This window comes from Monopterus albus, unplaced genomic scaffold, assembly GCF_001952655.1.
Source record: "Monopterus albus unplaced genomic scaffold, M_albus_1.0 scaffold38.1, whole genome shotgun sequence".
NCBI lineage: Eukaryota > Metazoa > Chordata > Actinopteri > Synbranchiformes > Synbranchidae > Monopterus > Monopterus albus.
This window is the reverse complement of record NW_018127918.1, coordinates 4,176,583-4,192,930: the sequence shown is the minus strand read 5'-3', so window position 1 is coordinate 4,192,930 and position 16,348 is coordinate 4,176,583. Positions and strand designations below refer to the sequence as shown.

Genomic DNA, 16,348 nt, shown 5'->3' with positions numbered 1-16,348 from the left:
ATTTGTCATATGCACAGTTAGGAAACGTGTTTCCCTGTACAATGAAATTCTTACTTTGCCGTACACATGAATGCCACAAAATACAAATGAAATATAAAGTTGATAAATAAGTAACACAAAATCTAAGGCACTTTAAGCAGCAAATGCAGAAATATAACAAAAATATATAAGAATATAATAGAAAATGTATGCTGCATGTGCAGCAGTCAACAGTCATTGTGCAATTATGCATGTGCAAACTAAGAATGTAAACAGTACAGGTCGACAGTACATCACGTTTTCCTGGTAATAAACTCCTCAGCTGTTTAGGAGTCTGATGGCAGAGGGAAAGAAAGGCTTTTTCAGTCTGGAGGTCCTGCATTTCACACTTCTGAACCTCCGGCCAGAGGGCAGAGAAGTGAACAGTCCGTGCTGGGGTGGGTGGGGTGTTTGAGGATGGAGGTAGCTTTCCTACGCACCCTGCTCTGCAGAGAGGTCAGTGGAGTCCTGGTGATCTTTACCACTCTCTGCAGGCACTTGCGGTCCATAGCAGTAGTGCTGCCATACCAGACAGTGATGCAGCTGGTCAAGATGCTCTTGATGATGCAGCTGGTCAAGATGCTCTCAATGATGCATGATGAGCATCCTAGGCGACATGCCAAACCTCCTCAGCCTCCTCAGGAAGTACAGCCACCGTTGGGCCTTCTTGACCAGCTGTGTGGTGTTATGTGTCCAGGTGAGGTCCTCACTGATGTGGACGCCCAGGTATTTGAAGCTGCTCACCCTCTTCACCTCGAGCCCCCAGATGAGCAGCGGCCGATGAGCTCTCCTCTCCTTCCTCATGTCCACTATCATCTCCTTCATCTTGTCCGTGTTGAGGGTGAGATTATTGTCCTTGCACCATGACACCAGTCTGGCCACCTCCCTCCTGTAGGCTGCTTTGTCTCTGCCAGTGATGTGACCTATCACATTAACAGTCATAAGCCTTCCATTCATGGAGTCTGTCAGTTCCTTGATCTGTTGACAATCCACTTGTTGTACAGTAGCAAGCACAGCCTCCCAGATGCTGGGAGCCAGATTAACACCCTATTTCAAGATGTGCATAATTATTAGGCAGCTTCTTTTCCTCGATCAAAATGGGCCAAAAAGAGACTTAACTGACTGTGAAAAGTCAAAAAATGTGAAAAGTCTTTGAGAGGGAGTGGCACTCTTGAAATTAAGATATTGGGGCATGATCACAGAACCATCAAATGTTATGTTGCAAATAGTCAACAGGGTCGCAATAAACGTGTTGAGAAAATAAAGACAAATGAACTGCCAAAGATTTGAGAAGAAAGACATTATCCTCCAGTGCTGTCATATTCCAGAACTGTAACCTACCTATTGAGAATTTGTGGGTCCTTCTTAAACAGGAGATTTACAGTAAAGGAAAACAGTACACCTCTCTGAACAGCGTCTGGGAGGCTGTGCTTGCTGCTGCACAAAAAGTGGATTGTCAACAGATCAAGGAACTGACAGACTCCATGAATGAAAGGCTTATGACTGTTATTGAAAAGAACAGTGGCTATATTGGTCACAGGTTGTTTTTTTGTTGTTTTTTTTATGTCAAATATTTATTTGTAAATTTTGAATGCATTATTCTCACTTTAACAGATGACAATAAACAAGTGAGATGGGACATCTTTCGTTTTTCATTTAGTTGCATCAGTAAGAATTATATTCCCATGTGTTGATGAAAGACAGGAATCTTCTCAGAGTACTAACTCAGAGTTCATTGTGAGGTTTGTTTTGGTCTCCACACATTTGACAGAACCAGTGGTCAAATGTTATTTTAACATACACTGTGTGCACAATTATTAGGCAAGTTGCATTTTTGAGGATTAATTTTATTATTGAACAATTACAATGCTCTTGGTCAATCCAAAATGTTAATAAACCTTAAACCTGCATATTTAAGAAAGTAAAAGTGAGGTTTTGGCTTTCTTAGGTGAATGTCTGTGTGTATACATTTATTGGGCATCTGTTAGTGTGCAGAATTATTTCGCAACTAAATGAAAAATGAAAATTTTACTTATTTTCATCTGTTAAAGTGAGAATAACTCAAATTTACAAATGAACATAAAAAAAAAAAAAAAAAAAATCAGTGACCAATATAGCCACCACTGTTTTCAGTAATGACTGTTCAGTCAGTTAAGTCTCTTTTTTTGACCCATTTTACCTAACAATAAGAAGCTGCCTAATAATTACACCTTGATATAGGGTATTGATCTCCTTAGGCCATGCCCTCCCTTATTACACAAATACACATCACCTGATATGCTTAAACCGTTGACTCCAGTCTAGAAGGTGGCGGTAATGCACGTAAAGCTGTTTGCCAACCGCCATTGAACAACAGAAGAAGAAGTAACAGTCCAATCACAGAGCAAAGTGAAATTGGCCAATCAGGTGGTAGCTGGGTTTTATAAATTAGTCTCCGGTGGTTGTTCTGTAAGTTCGGTTGTAGGGGAGATTCAAGATGACCCAAGGCTGTTCTGCTACTCAGGTGGATCACAGTAAACATTTCATGTTTCGTATGTAGTCAACGCGGAGATGCTTCGCTGTTAACACAGTTCTCCAAATGTTTTTTTTTTCTTTCAAGTGGGTTACTTTATCTAGCTTAACTTATTCTAAGTTAGAGTAACACATTTTTAACGTTCAGAATTTTTACAATGCCTGCATAAATAAGCTAACACATTTTCAAAATTAACAGAAGCTTATTTAATACAATTTATTGTAGGATAAAGTGAAATATGATTCAGTGACATTTGCTTTATGAGGTCAATACTGCTTATGAGGTTAAGTTCTGTCCTTCAGCACGGAAACCTAACAAATTGTTTGCACCTGTATGTTTCCGCCCTGATGAAGACCCGGTGAGGTCCAAACCGGTGGCGTCTTTTTACTGAGATGTCCTGTTACAGGTAAATGTGCTACATTCAAAATGTTCTTAAATAATGGTGCAAAGGCATTAGCAGGGAAATATACCTAAATTACCAAAAATAAGTCACTGTTAGTTTGTACAGGTTTCTGTGATAAGAGTAATTGTTATAAGTAGGACAAACATTATAGGACTAACTCACCCCATGTATCTTTCAATAGGCCACAGAACACACAGACTAGAATATGGGACTCGCACAGCTTAAATAGTTTCGGGCGTGATATACGAGGAGGACCGACAGTGTTCTGGGCCCTTGTCACTCCTACATAGGGACATCAAAATCAAGTTGATGAGGTGAAAAACATTCTAAAGTTGTAGTTCAAGTGAGAGTACTATACTAGTACTGATAGGTTCAGGTCAGACTGTAATTTCTCAGCTCTTTTTTCCTGACAATCTAATTTCAGAAGTGTTTGAGATTGATATAAATTGGAATGACATTGAATGACATTTTTTTTAAAACTAACATGGAGCACAATGTAATTGTATACATTTCATTCTTTGTTCCAATCTGATCCATGTTTTCCACTGACAAACTTCCTAGTTTGATGTATGGTGTTTTAAGACAGCTGTAAGATGTGCATATTAGTGTCTTTATGTGCTTTCACTCTGCATTTGTATCCACCACGTTTGTACACAGGGTCAGAATGAGCTGTGGTGTACGTTTCACTTACTGTGATAATGAAGCTTTGGTGTTGTGCCTTAAACCAAAAGTTCAGAGCCTGTATTGCTTTAGTAAAAACTTTGTGGCAAATAGTCATAATAGTGACCATTGCTTTCAGCTCTGTCACAGGTTCGGGGCATCCATGGCTCTGGAGTTCTTCCTTGGTGCTGCAAAGAAACCTGACTTTACGTCCAGGTAATCTTGTTTTTGACAACTTATGTGCACTTGGCAGTAGGTTAAACTATTAATTAGGCTTTTCACTTAAAGCCTACAACTTTACTACAGTCACTACTACCACCTTGTAGAAGTTTGATATTTAAACACACTGCACAGCCTGTCTTGAATCCAGGATCGGGACAACTGGGAAGACTTATTCCTGTCAACCCTCAGGACATTGAGGTGAGTGTGTAAAGCAACTTGTGCCTCACTGTAATCATTAATGAAATGTTTGTTTTCCGTCACAGGGACCATTTTCCCAGATGTGGATCATGCTGAGTACAGTGAAGAACTGAATCAGTACCTCATATTGATATTAAAAGATTTGTAAGAGCCTTATTGAAAACAAGAACAGGGCCCAGAACAAGGCCAAAAAGTCAAACATGTCTTAAAAAGAAATCTATGCTTCGTTTCACCATTTTCCCCTCTTTTAAAGGGCACTGGCTCACTAGATGCAGTGAAGAACCAAGACTCAAACCAGTGCCTGATCTTACACATTAAAAGTACAACAAGTTCAAGTTTTAATAGCTTTTATTGACAGGACTAGAACACTGTTGAAGGACCTGGAAGTCACTCCACACAAAGTATCCTTTAAATGCTGCTGAAGTTTTGGTCCAGGCACATTCAGTAACAGCATGGAGAAAAATCTGATGTACTCTACTGGCAGGTCCATCAAAGCAGAGATTTCCTATCTTAGCCAAAGCTTCAGCAGCTGGCTGGGATGTAGTGGCTGCAGAAAAAAAATTTGTAAAGCTTTGATTTCAATAAATGGTGCATTTATAAACCAACTTTTCCCATCTGTGTGCATGCCCTCAATGCTGCTGCTTGTCTGGCCACAAAAGGACATCTGGTTAAGGATTGCCTAAAGGGGGAAATGGAAAAAGCTTGAGTTTAAAGCATGATGTGCTCTATATATATATTCAACCCGTCATGTTTTGCTTTTGATAGGTTTGCTTTATTTTGAAGAAAAGGCTTTAGCAGGCACATTTGTACCTTAGCAGTGAACATCCTTTCATATACACAGGCACAAAATGGACACCGCAAAGTTCAAGTCAACATTATCCATTTAGACAAAATCATGGGGAAAACTGAAGATACAAGATGTCATCTCACCACCCATTGAAATGCCATCTCTGAATTACTGCTGACATCCTTCTGCCGGGTTCACTGCTATCAAACCCACAAGGAACATTCATTTTAATTCCTTTGTTTACCCTCAATTTATGAAACAGGGCATGCAAGTTTGATCTTAATCAGCAATTTAAACTGTAGCTGTAAAGCACCACTATTGTAAAAAGGTTCCACATTTAAACAATACCAAAGTGAAGGAATGTTAAATTTCACCAAGAAGCTATTCACAGCAATAATTTAATGCAACATTTCACAGTGGTCTGAACAATTTACACACCATCAGAATTGTCTGGAGGTTTGTAGTGCGAGCCCACAACATTTGGGTTTTCTTCTTCACTGGGCACCTCCCAAGTTCTGGAGTTGAGGTACTCAGCAGGTCTGTCACCTTGAAAGTAGAACAGGAGGCATTACAGGAGTAGAATAAGACAAGTGTCACAAATATAGATATGATGAAAAAAGGATAGTGAAATGTCTTTGACCAGCATGTCTAGCATTTTCTACACAACATCCAACCTAATAGGCACTGAGCAGTGAATCAACTTCACATGTGTGGTTTCCCTTTGTTAACCTCATCAAAAAAAGACTCCATTACTTGCAGCTTTATACAAGTCATCCTCCAGTTAGTCTTCATTTCCAGATACTCAAAGACCTTTAGTAATCTAGATTTAGACATGAAATTCTCCACTGTTAACAGGACACCATTCTTCAACGTGAAGTTACTGATGTTTGATATCATTAAATCCTGGCATTGCTTCCACTGTCAAAGCCTGCTGACATTTTAAATATCTTCATTTAAACAAAACAGGCTTTTTGGGCCGTTCAGTAATAATGACTGACAGCTGATGGTTTGTCTGGACTTAAATCTAAATGAGGCTCCATCTTATACAGATGAGGCAGAAAAACTATGCTCATGTAATTGTCTAAAAGGTTTCTCCACTAAAAGAAAGACATCTGTGTCAAAGACCAGTGTCCTCTAAATAGTGAACTTGGGTGTTTAAGACATGAGGGTGCTAATGTTAATCCAGTCCAGATATATTCAATATGTAACACTACAGAGCCAGGATAGGTGACTAGTTACAGTCATGGCAAAACTTCCTAGAAGCAAGTTTTAACAATTAATCTCGTTAAAAGCAACATGCTAAAGCTAAACAATAGCGTACCGGAAGGCTAACCACACATGGAGCTAATTACAGGACACACGCCTGGTTTGTCTTCAGCCCGAAAGGCTTCTTGCTAGCAGAGTTTTGCTAACGTTACACGCCAACATTTAATCCTCACTAACACTAGATAAAGTATCCTACATGAACACGAAATTACACATTTATTCAACTATTTTACCTCAGAATAACAGCTAAGCATCTACATACACGAAAAACGCGATACACTAAAAGTTACTTGCAAAATATCTACAGAAAGTCAACCTCATCACCAGTGACCGTCCGTGACCCTGTCCCCACTTCACCATCTGTCCTTTGGACGCTGTTGTCTTGCTGCTTTATAAACTCCACCCACTGACAGGTGGCTGTAACGAGCTCATCACTGTTATTCACTTCACCTGTCGGTGGCTGTAATGTTTTACCTGATCGGTGGGAATGTCATTGGTCAGAATTCCTTCATGTATGTAGCTGAGGACAAAAAAATATAGACACACCTATAATGTAGTCCACTGCAACACACTGAACTATGTCCTCAATAATAAACACAATTTAACTTATACATGTATGCAAATTCCACCAAAGCAAACATTTTCAGCTTCATAAACACAGATGTTAAGGTGGAAGTGTTGCATACAGTTGGACAGATGTACCTAGTAAAGTGGCCTGTGACTGTATATAGACGCAATAGCTTCAGAAATTATGACTATGTTTTGCACACGTGTTGTGCAATCAGTTTTGAACCATTACTACCTGTCACTATACACTTAAACACCCATGAGGACAAAGCGAAACCATAGAACTTTCCTCAAGGATGTTCCTGTATTTGGCTGCATTCTTCTGTCCCTCAGGTTTTACCAGTATCAAATGAAGGGTCTGAATATTTAGAGGGTTAGAGATTTGTCTTTGATTCTTCCCTTTCTGGCAAGGTCTTATTTATTCTTATAGTTGGTGTGCTTCAGCAGCTACGGCTGTTTTGAGTATGTCATTTAGGTGGTTTTTGCAAATATAAGAACTCTCCCCACACCAGCGACATTAAGGCTCAGTTTTCTCACTTTGCAGCTGTGAGTTTGTAGATGGAAGGCAGCAGGTAAAACTTGAATAGTCCTTCAGCAGTTGGTTTATTGGTTCTTTACTTAACTTTGTCAAGGACTAAGTGCTTCAAGAGATGCATGATGTGCTGTACTGTGGAGTAATAAGGTTAGCTGCTTCCAAGTTGGTGATGGAATTTTTAACTAAGAAAATGTTGGCCAATATTTTGTTCACTCACTGGCCACTTTATTAGGTATACAATTCAATGCAACATTTCCACCTTAACATGTGTTTATGAAGCTCAAAATGTTTTTAGTGAAATGGTCACAAATGTGCAAGTTCAATTATGCTATGGAGGTGATAGTTAAAGGTGCTGTTGTACTGGACTACACTATATTCAGAGGTGTTCCTATTATTCTGACCCTCATGCATGAGGCTAGGGACAAAAAGACACCTAAATGAAAATGATTGTACAGGTGTACCTAAGAAAGTGGCCGGTGAGTGTATATATTGTACATCTCATTTAGATTTTCCTCCTATGGCCGTGAGTCAGTTTGATCATGACTCTCCATGGGTCTTTTGGAATAGCTGCAGGTAAGGTCACTGCAGTTAACATGACAAGAGTAGGACAGTGTCTGTTTTGGCACACGACTATCTTTACTTTTTATAAAACATGGAACTTGCATTTGAATGTTAGACACACCGGACACAAATTTTTTTTATCTTTTTATTTTTGAAGTTTGTAGCTGGTAATTTCAACTCTTTATCTCCATCCACAGTAATCATTTAAAAAGTCCCTATCCACATGAGACAAAGCTGTCTCTGAGACGAACTACAGCAGAGACTCAGTGTTACTGCTAAACTACAAGTGCACTTTCTCTTCTGAGAAGCAAGAAACAAACGACCGAGCAACACGTTGGTCAGTCTTATTTGGAATGTGGTAACAGGTTGGTACATTTGTACTTTTTAAGCATAGTAACATACTCTGACTTCGTCCAAGTAACTGTAACATCTGACTCTTTCAGTTAAACCACTTATATAAACTATTTAGTATGTAAACTGCTGATTACGTGTTCTAATCTCTTCACAAGTCTGACCTTTTTGCCAGCCCTATGACTCTTGATCCAACTCACCGTTTACACTTGGTGTCATGCTACATTTCAGCAAAAGCTCGGCCTGTATTATTTTATTACCTTTTAGCAAAACAGTAAGCCATAAAAGGCAATTCAGTAAGGCAGAACCAGATTTAGACAGTAACATATTCACATTTAAGCAGCATCAGTTTGCACAATTGACTTTCTGTACAAAGACAGTAAAAGCAAATTGAAGAAATAAAATGAAAATTTTCAAGGCTTGCATGAGATTTTGGATGTAAAACACAGTGACGCGAACCGCACTTCTATTTGGCAAGTATGCAACATTTTTAAGACTTTACAGTTTGACTGATTTCTCACAGTGTATAGAAATGCCCTCAGTCACAATGGAGTGAAACATGCACCAAGTTGCTCGCACTGTCATGCATGATTCAATTCTTTACATAAAAATGAACTGTAAACTCTGTGACTGAGGAGCAGGTTTAGGCCTGTGCTGACCACGTGATAGGGTTGGGGTCTGAAATCAGTTTACAGGATCTGAATCCTAAGTAATCCAAATCTTTTTAAATCCCTATTTACAAGTTATCTTTGACTGAGCACAGAGAGCAGGATCAACAATAGCCATGTTACATTTACATTATGGCATTAATGGTAATTAGCTTAAGTTCCTGGCTGAAATTTCTCTGGAAAGGTAAGTCCACCATTGGCTAAAATTATTCTAAATAATTTGTACGTTGCTGTTTGCTAGTAGGAGGTAAGGCGAGAAGTAACAGGTTAAGAGATTCATTGGCCTCAAATAGAATCGTGATCCAAAGTGGTGACATTATTACCCACCCATACCATGAAACTACAACCATGACCCAAAAAATGGCACAGAAATTAATAGCCCTTTCTTTGTAAACCTTTTTACATTATCCTCAACCAATACAGAGATCTACAACACACTGCAAAGGTCGTACAATGCAACTGGATAAATAGGAGATAAATAGGACTTGATAAATATGCAATAAAAAGAGAAGTTCTTAAAGCTGTTGTCACACAGACTGGAGGCCTCTCTCCTGGCCATCCAGCTGCACCTTAATTTTGTGTAGCTCCTCAATCTCTTGGTGGTGTCGCTCCGTCTTATGGCGCACCAGAGAGCGATAGAAGTGTATGGTAAACACCACAAAAATCACCCCCACTGGGACCATGATGATTGTGGAGGCCAGTGCAGCCTGCCACCCGCTGTTCTGTGGTGCAGGGGATATGGTTGGGGTGTCTGTTGTGGGACTGCAGGTAGTTGCCTTTTTGACTGCGCCAGAGTCTACGGGCAAGAACTTGATCCAGCAGAGGAGCACCACCTCTGCTAAAAACAGCAAGATGCCCAGAGCTGTGGAGAAGCCCCAGGCCAGCTCAATGTAGTTGTGCATGCGTTCATGGGGTGACTCGCTAACAGAGTTTAAGTTGTGAATGTTGCTGACGGCCTCCACGTTGGGCAGAATGCAGGTGCTGATCAGCAGAGCGAAGAGGTGCACTGCCACCAGCACGGTGGTGCATACACTGAAGGCAATGAGCAGCACACGAGGGTAACTGTACTCCATCTCCAGCTGCACCTCCACCATGGCCACCTATCACAAACAGAGACAGGAATAACAAAGTTTCTATACATCTGTGTACATGACAAGCCACACAAAGATGCTGTGCATGTAAACAAAGCCATTTTCTATCCCCTATGATGTCCAGAGGTAACCTTAACCCTGTTCGGACCAGCATGTTTCACATATTAGAGATCCTGTCCTTGGCACGACGATTCAAGTACACGAGCCACCAGTGACAGAGCTGTGATGATACTTTGGGTGGCCAAGGTTTTGCAAGTTGACGTTCCATGTGTGTTAATTGAAAACAGCATAAGGATGTTCAAGCAACTGAAGGATAGTTTAGCTGACAATATTTAATCCAGAAGGTAAACTCCAAGCTTTAAGGTTGCCAGTAACCAGCCAACAATGACATCTTAACAGTGCAAACAATTTAAAACCAGTTCCTGACCACAACCGCATTTCCATTCAACCATCAGTTTCTTGGAAAGTAATCAGTCAGAATCTTAAAAAAAAAAAAGTGATAGACTGATTGTATAAAAGATGGATGACAGCTCTCACAAGTCAGTCACACCCTGTTTGCAGTACAGGTCATAAATCCCACCTCCTCCATGTTAGCAGACAGGACATGAGCCAAATTAAAAAACAATGCACAAATCAAATTTTTCCCAAAAGTGACTTCTGCCATATTTGGTAGCTATTATCACACTGTGTTTATAAGTGGCCATCTTTCTGTAATAAAGTGTGGCATTACAGAGAGAGAGAGGTATTTAGCGTATTGAGGGTGAATACCGTTTTTACTAAAGCAAGAAACCCAGTTAAGACAACTCCAAAACCTCTACACTACAACCGCAACTGTGATCTCTGCGTTTCAGTTCCATCGTAAGCCCTGTTCTAGTTTTGCTCTGACCAACCAATCAGAGGACAGAAAAATGCTGACATCATTGTGGGCCAGCTAGCTGGCCCTGTGAGGCGAATTTGAAATCTGATTGGCTAAAGAAACAGTCCCATTGCTAATATAGTTTAAGTTACATGGGCCAGCACTTCTGATTCTGAAGGCCCTGGGCAGATTAGATTGACATGGCAACACAGAGGCTGAAATCTGATTGGACAAAAAATCTAACATCCACATACACGTACTGGAAGCGGTGCAGCCAAGAGAAATACTACGAAATGAAGAGAACAGATTGTTGTGAATAAATTAATACAATTTCATGGAACAAATATTAGAATTTCGGTTGTAAATGTAGGTCAGTGCTTCTAATAGTGTTTAGGCCAGCAGAGAAGGCCTTGCTGGCCCTGACGGCCCGCCACTGTTTCTGGCAAGGTTGTTTTTTAACAAGTTATTTCATGATATAAAAAGGGGTGTAGTTTCAATAAACTGACAGCTTTGATTAGTGAAATGTCACTCATCAGCTTGGTCACTATTTTGCAAATCTGATTGCAATATACCTAGATGGCAGCTTCTGCATTCATGGCATTTTAGGTCATTTTTGGAGGGAAGTGGTGACTGGTCGTCCATCTGTTATATACTGTCAATAGGTGAACTGTAAAACAAGCAGCCAGGTTCCTTACAAAACTCTGTTGCACTGAAGCTGGTCAGAAAGGGGAATCTGACTTACCATTGCAAAGCCAGAGAGCAGTGCAGAGGTCCTGCTGGAGGCCTTCAGCTTGGCACGGCTCAGGTAGAGTTTCCGCCAGGACAGGGCTTGCACTGAATGGTGGTTGGAGCTCACCAGTTCCAGGTAACTGCGCCGCACCCAGTCCCTGTAGTCCATCCCCCTGCCATCTGGAGCCCTCTCTGAGACCCCTGGTGCTGGGGAACCCATGGGAACATTCAACTCACTGCTCATGACACCTGGTGGGTAGTAAGGCGACAGTCGTGTTATAGCTGCAACAATCATATTACATCTACATGTATGCAATTTAAGAGAGTCCCAACTTATCAATGCTGGTGCACTATAGTCTGACCTAAACATCCTACTGTGTCTCAATAAAGCCATTATTTTTATAGGGACAAGTCTACAGGTGTGGACCCGTGCCACATAACACAGCATTTATAACCTAAGATAGTCTGCCAACTCCTGTCCCTGAAGGCACACTTTACTAATTTTAAATCACCTCCTCTTTGGTACAAATGTAGTAACTGCAGTAGAGAATTTTTTTGTAGATAGCATTTTTAAGTCAAATCCTAATTCTCCACTTCTGATGCGAAAGCTAAAAAGAATACAAACTACATATAACAGCATTCCAGCTTAGTATTTTTAGTTACAGAATACGATCCGTGCCATGTTTCCTTCAACCCATCACACTGTAGCTCCACATTTCTGTTCATATTCAGCCATAACTCTGCCCTTTAAAAAAGGGAAAGGCACAAACATTCCCACAACCCAGAGTGAACTTCTTTGAAGGGCACGAACTTCATCAGTGACAACAATGTTTGGCTCCAACATGCTGCTAGTAAAGAGCCAGAGGAGTTGTGTGAGTGAAAGCTGTGCCAGAAACAGGAAGAACCATCAATAAAGATGGTTTCAAAAATAAAGCAACTCTATTGCTTTTTCCTCTTTCACAGTAAGTGTAATGAAACCTCTTCAACTCAGAAGTCATAAACACACCCTACAGCTGACAGAGTTAAGACATGAAAACACTGTATTTTGATCTGTTACGCATCAACGTCCTTGCACTTCATCCTATGCACTGTCTGCATATTTGAATGAACGTTATAATGTATACAGTAGATTTAACAAACTTCATCTCATTAAAGTCAAGGTAAAGCAAAATCAGTGATTTGTTTTTAAACATATTTTACATGTTAGAAAACCGTTGCTGAAAACAGGAAAAGAGAAATGTTTAGCACTGAATTGTGGAGTTTAGACCGTTAAACGGTTATTCATCATTTCTGAGTCCAGGGTTTTCCAGGCGGGGCATAAAGCATGGCTCTGTGACACACTGGAGCCATCCTTAACATAACGCCGCCCCCCAACACTAATATTATAAAAACTAGAGCGTGCAGAGTTTTATGCTTACATTTGGTTTTAGGGGCACTCGATATGAGCACAGACATTAGTGGCAGAGTTTTATGCTTACATTTGGTTTTACTCGATATGAGCACAGACATTAGTGCAAGTACTTTTTGAACATTTTCATCCCATTGTAAGTATCATGACAATATTGATAACTGTGGTCACTATAATCGTGCTGTTAAATTTTCGTATCATTACGTCTCTACCAGTAGCTTCTCATAATGACTTGGCACTAAACCTTCAGAATTATGCAGTTCTGTCTTTTTACATGTTTTCAGCAACTATTTTCTAACATATAATGTGCTTATAAAGAGTTCTGTAGATAATGTTCTCATGTTTTCTACATAGAGTTCTCTACATAAAGAGTACACGTATTATTTCACATTAATTATTTAGAGAACTCTTTATGTAGAAAACATTATTTACAGAACCCTATCACTCCACGCACATCTGCTGCATTTGTCATGACATTTCAGTCTATTATTTCAAATACATCACATGTTTTCTCTCCCACCACCACCGCAGGAGAAGTTCTGGCCACTTCACAAAGTAGAAAACACTATGCTGCTTTTGGATGTTGTATTTAAAGACTCTGCAAAACCATGCAACAGGAAATAACATTACACTACAATATTTTACTGTTGCTAACATGCTGAATTTCTCAATTAATCCTTCTTTAAAATGTTTATAACATGACAAAGTGTCACCTCCATGTTGGCTGCATAAGCACAAATGTGTAATTAATGTGCAACAGTTCCCCTCATCTCCATATTAAGGTCATCTTGCCAGGCCATTCTCAAGCGTGTAGTACAAACAGTTTCAGAACATTCTGAGAGTTTTGCATAAACTTTGGCAATGGCCCTTTTGCTTTGAGGACTGTACGAAAGGATAGTTTCCATTAATGACTCACTAGAAACATAATTTTGTAAAAGAACTGTGGCATGTAAGCAAGACAGAACTATGTAAGGGCAAGATCATCTTAAATATTGTGTCATAGAAACATTAGTGTTTCTATCTACATGAAGTGCTCTGGATCTGTAACAAACCAAAGCACTGCAAAAATAGACTAAAATGAATTCAGTGAATTATGAATCTGTGGGCAGACATGTGTTAGGCACTGTGACCCTGTATCAACATGGCAGCCGCACATAGCAGCAGCAGCAGCTATCGAGGCCTTTCCTTGTTTTGCTTTGCTTTTAGCCAGTGTTTCCCCTACCATTATACGAGCCTCCCCTCCGAAGGTCAAGTTAATTTTCTAATTAGCATCAGATCACAACAGAAATCATTTAAGGTTATCTTTCCTATAGAACAGGTCTATACAAGAAAAGAAAGAAGAAGCTGTAAACCTAATGGAAACGCTGTATATCCCTGTCCACTGTTGGTCTGGGGCAGTTAGTTTGGGCCTCCTAGTGCCCCAATGATAGGAAATCCTAATTCTGCAGGATACAGTGGTATTTTTGACAATAATGTGTTTCCGACGGCACAGCAACGGTTTGGGGGGGGCTGTTTCCTGTTTCAGGACAAACACTCCATGTCAAAGAGGCAAGTTTCTCTCTATGGAATAAAGTATGAACTACATAACTGTCAAACTATTCAGATATCTTCTGCAGCTGGGCACACATCCCTAAAGTTATGAGCATGTTAAACACATAATAATCAGTTTTCCCAGTCTGGTACAGTAGGACACAACTGGCCTAAAACGGCAGCCTGACATGAGCACCATCCATGAGAGGAAGTGAAATGCTGACTATGAGCCACACCACAGCAGCACCAGGGACAGCCTCACTAATGGCTTGAGGATGCAGCCAAGTTCCAAAAGTGAATAAGCAGAAATACAAGAGAAGTGCAGAGAGCTTGTTAGGCCAGCATATTGATGTTCATGTTTAGAATAAGCAATCAGCAATCTTGACAAGAATATTTAACAATGGATGAACTAGTGTCCATATACTAGAGCTGAAACGATTATTCCATTGATTGATTGATAGAAAATTAACCAATATTTTATTAAGTGATTAATCAGCAGAGTCATTTACTATAATGATGAAATCTAAAAGAAGTGCCTTGCTGTCACTCATATAATGCAAGGATGCCCCGTGTTTCTCTGTACAAATGCAAACTGAATATTTTGATCAGACATATAGTGTCTAAGAAGCAGTGATGGCCATTTAAAGACCAAACAGTTCAATTAGTTGAGAAAATCGCCAGGAGGCTGTTGCAGCCCTACCACACATATTAGAGATCCTTGTACATTAAGCTTGGACAGCTCAGCGCCCCCACTACTCGTTCATCTCTGCTACAAACGCAAACCACTGGTGTTCCGAGTTTCTACAAACTTGCATATTAACCATCGAAGCAAAAACGCAACGAACGCGGTAACTGCTGCATTCACTGTAATATGACTACAGTTTACCACATTCAAAATAAATTAGAAAAATAAAAGTGCGTGGTGGTCAGAACTTCAAAAACAGCTGTGTGTCCAAGTGGACGAGGTTTAAGTTAATTGATGCATTATGCAAGAGACAAAAGTGAGACTTATGCACACAGTCCCCCCTACTCCCTACGATCTCCGCAGGGTCACAGCTCAGCAGCGGAGTGCAGTTCTTGTGTATATTTAGAACAGTGGTGAGTTAGCGGCTTCGGTTACCGAGTTTAGCTAACAGAGAGCTAGTCTACCACGCTGCCTGCAATTGCTGTCAAGCCGGAGAAAGAAAAATGCCGACATTAATCTGAAGGGTACCGGTGGATAAATCAGAATAAAAGCATGGCCACTGGTTATGATTATATGCAGTGACGTTACTAAAAGTGGCACAATATTCCAACAGTTTGAGACTGGTTCCTCTAGCTAGCTAACTTTGTTAGCTAACATCTTTCCTAACAGGGTTGCTCGTCTCTGATGTAGTTTTGAGTTTGAAAAGTCTCCACATCTTACCTGTCTGCCGAGGTACCTTTTGAATTCGCGAAACAAACTCCAAGAAGGCGTTTTGTTCACGTTGCACAACACAACAGACGAACACAGTCAAGACTACTCCGAGTGTTTTGCGAGAACCACTTCCCCTTTAGATTTGCGCTTATCACTACTGCCTCCTTTCCGCTCCAGCAGTTGAACTAGGGTCTGAACTAATGTTACTACTTTCTGCCATAATTAGCACGCCTGAGTAGCGATATTCCCGACTGCCAACTCATACGACATCGGCTTTCTCTATTCGGACCACAAACCTGCTCTGAGCGACTAAAGCGCAAGTTCCTCAAAAAAAAAAAAAACTTTTCCGGTTGGGCGTGTTGCTTTCAAAATAAAAGCACAGAAAGTTTTCAGACAATTATGTGTAAACGTTTGGGCACACCTGTCCAAATATCAATCTTTGATAACTTTTGAAGTGAAAGGAATGGTGATATGCAGATGAATCAATAACAATCGGCTACATGTTACAGTAAATGAAATGTAATCCTTTTCGCCCTATTTCTTTTATTTCTTCCTATTTTGTCCCAACACCTGTAGACATATCAACAGCA

The 16,348-nt window shown here is 40.2% G+C and overlaps 1 protein-coding gene and 1 long non-coding RNA gene across 5 annotated transcripts; one reads left to right on the top strand and one right to left on the bottom strand.

Moving 5' to 3' along the window:
- Positions 1-2,842: 2,842 nt before the first annotated feature.
- Positions 2,843-4,189, top strand: LOC109959186 (uncharacterized). Of its 4 annotated transcripts, XR_002274792.1 has the most exons (4): positions 2,843-2,936; positions 3,115-3,247; positions 3,733-3,809; positions 3,964-4,189. It is a non-coding gene; the product is annotated as an uncharacterized LOC109959186 (long non-coding RNA). The 4 variants fall into 4 exon arrangements; XR_002274790.1 differs by lacking the exon at positions 2,843-2,936 and having other exon boundaries at positions 2,949-3,247; positions 4,079-4,189; XR_002274789.1 differs by lacking the exon at positions 2,843-2,936 and having other exon boundaries at positions 2,949-3,247.
- Positions 4,190-7,988: 3,799 nt separating this feature from the next.
- Positions 7,989-16,121, bottom strand: orai2 (ORAI calcium release-activated calcium modulator 2). The gene is made up of 3 exons (XM_020598658.1): positions 15,768-16,121; positions 11,438-11,673; positions 7,989-9,848 (listed from the first exon to the last, which is right to left on the bottom strand). Exons 2-3 carry the CDS (start codon positions 11,666-11,668, stop codon positions 9,276-9,278), a joined length of 804 nt encoding a protein of 267 aa, XP_020454314.1. The 5' UTR covers positions 11,669-11,673; positions 15,768-16,121; the 3' UTR covers positions 7,989-9,275.
- Positions 16,122-16,348: the final 227 nt, after the last annotated feature.

Excerpts from the sequence above, each read along its gene's own strand:
- orai2 (XM_020598658.1), bottom strand. The coding sequence starts at position 11,668 with ATGAGCAGTGAGTTGAATGTTCCCATGGGTTCCCCAGCACCAGGGGTC. Across the intron at positions 9,849-11,437 it reads TGCTCTCTGGCTTTGCAATG|GTGGCCATGGTGGAGGTGCA; the intron begins GTAAGTCAGATT and ends TGTTTGTGATAG.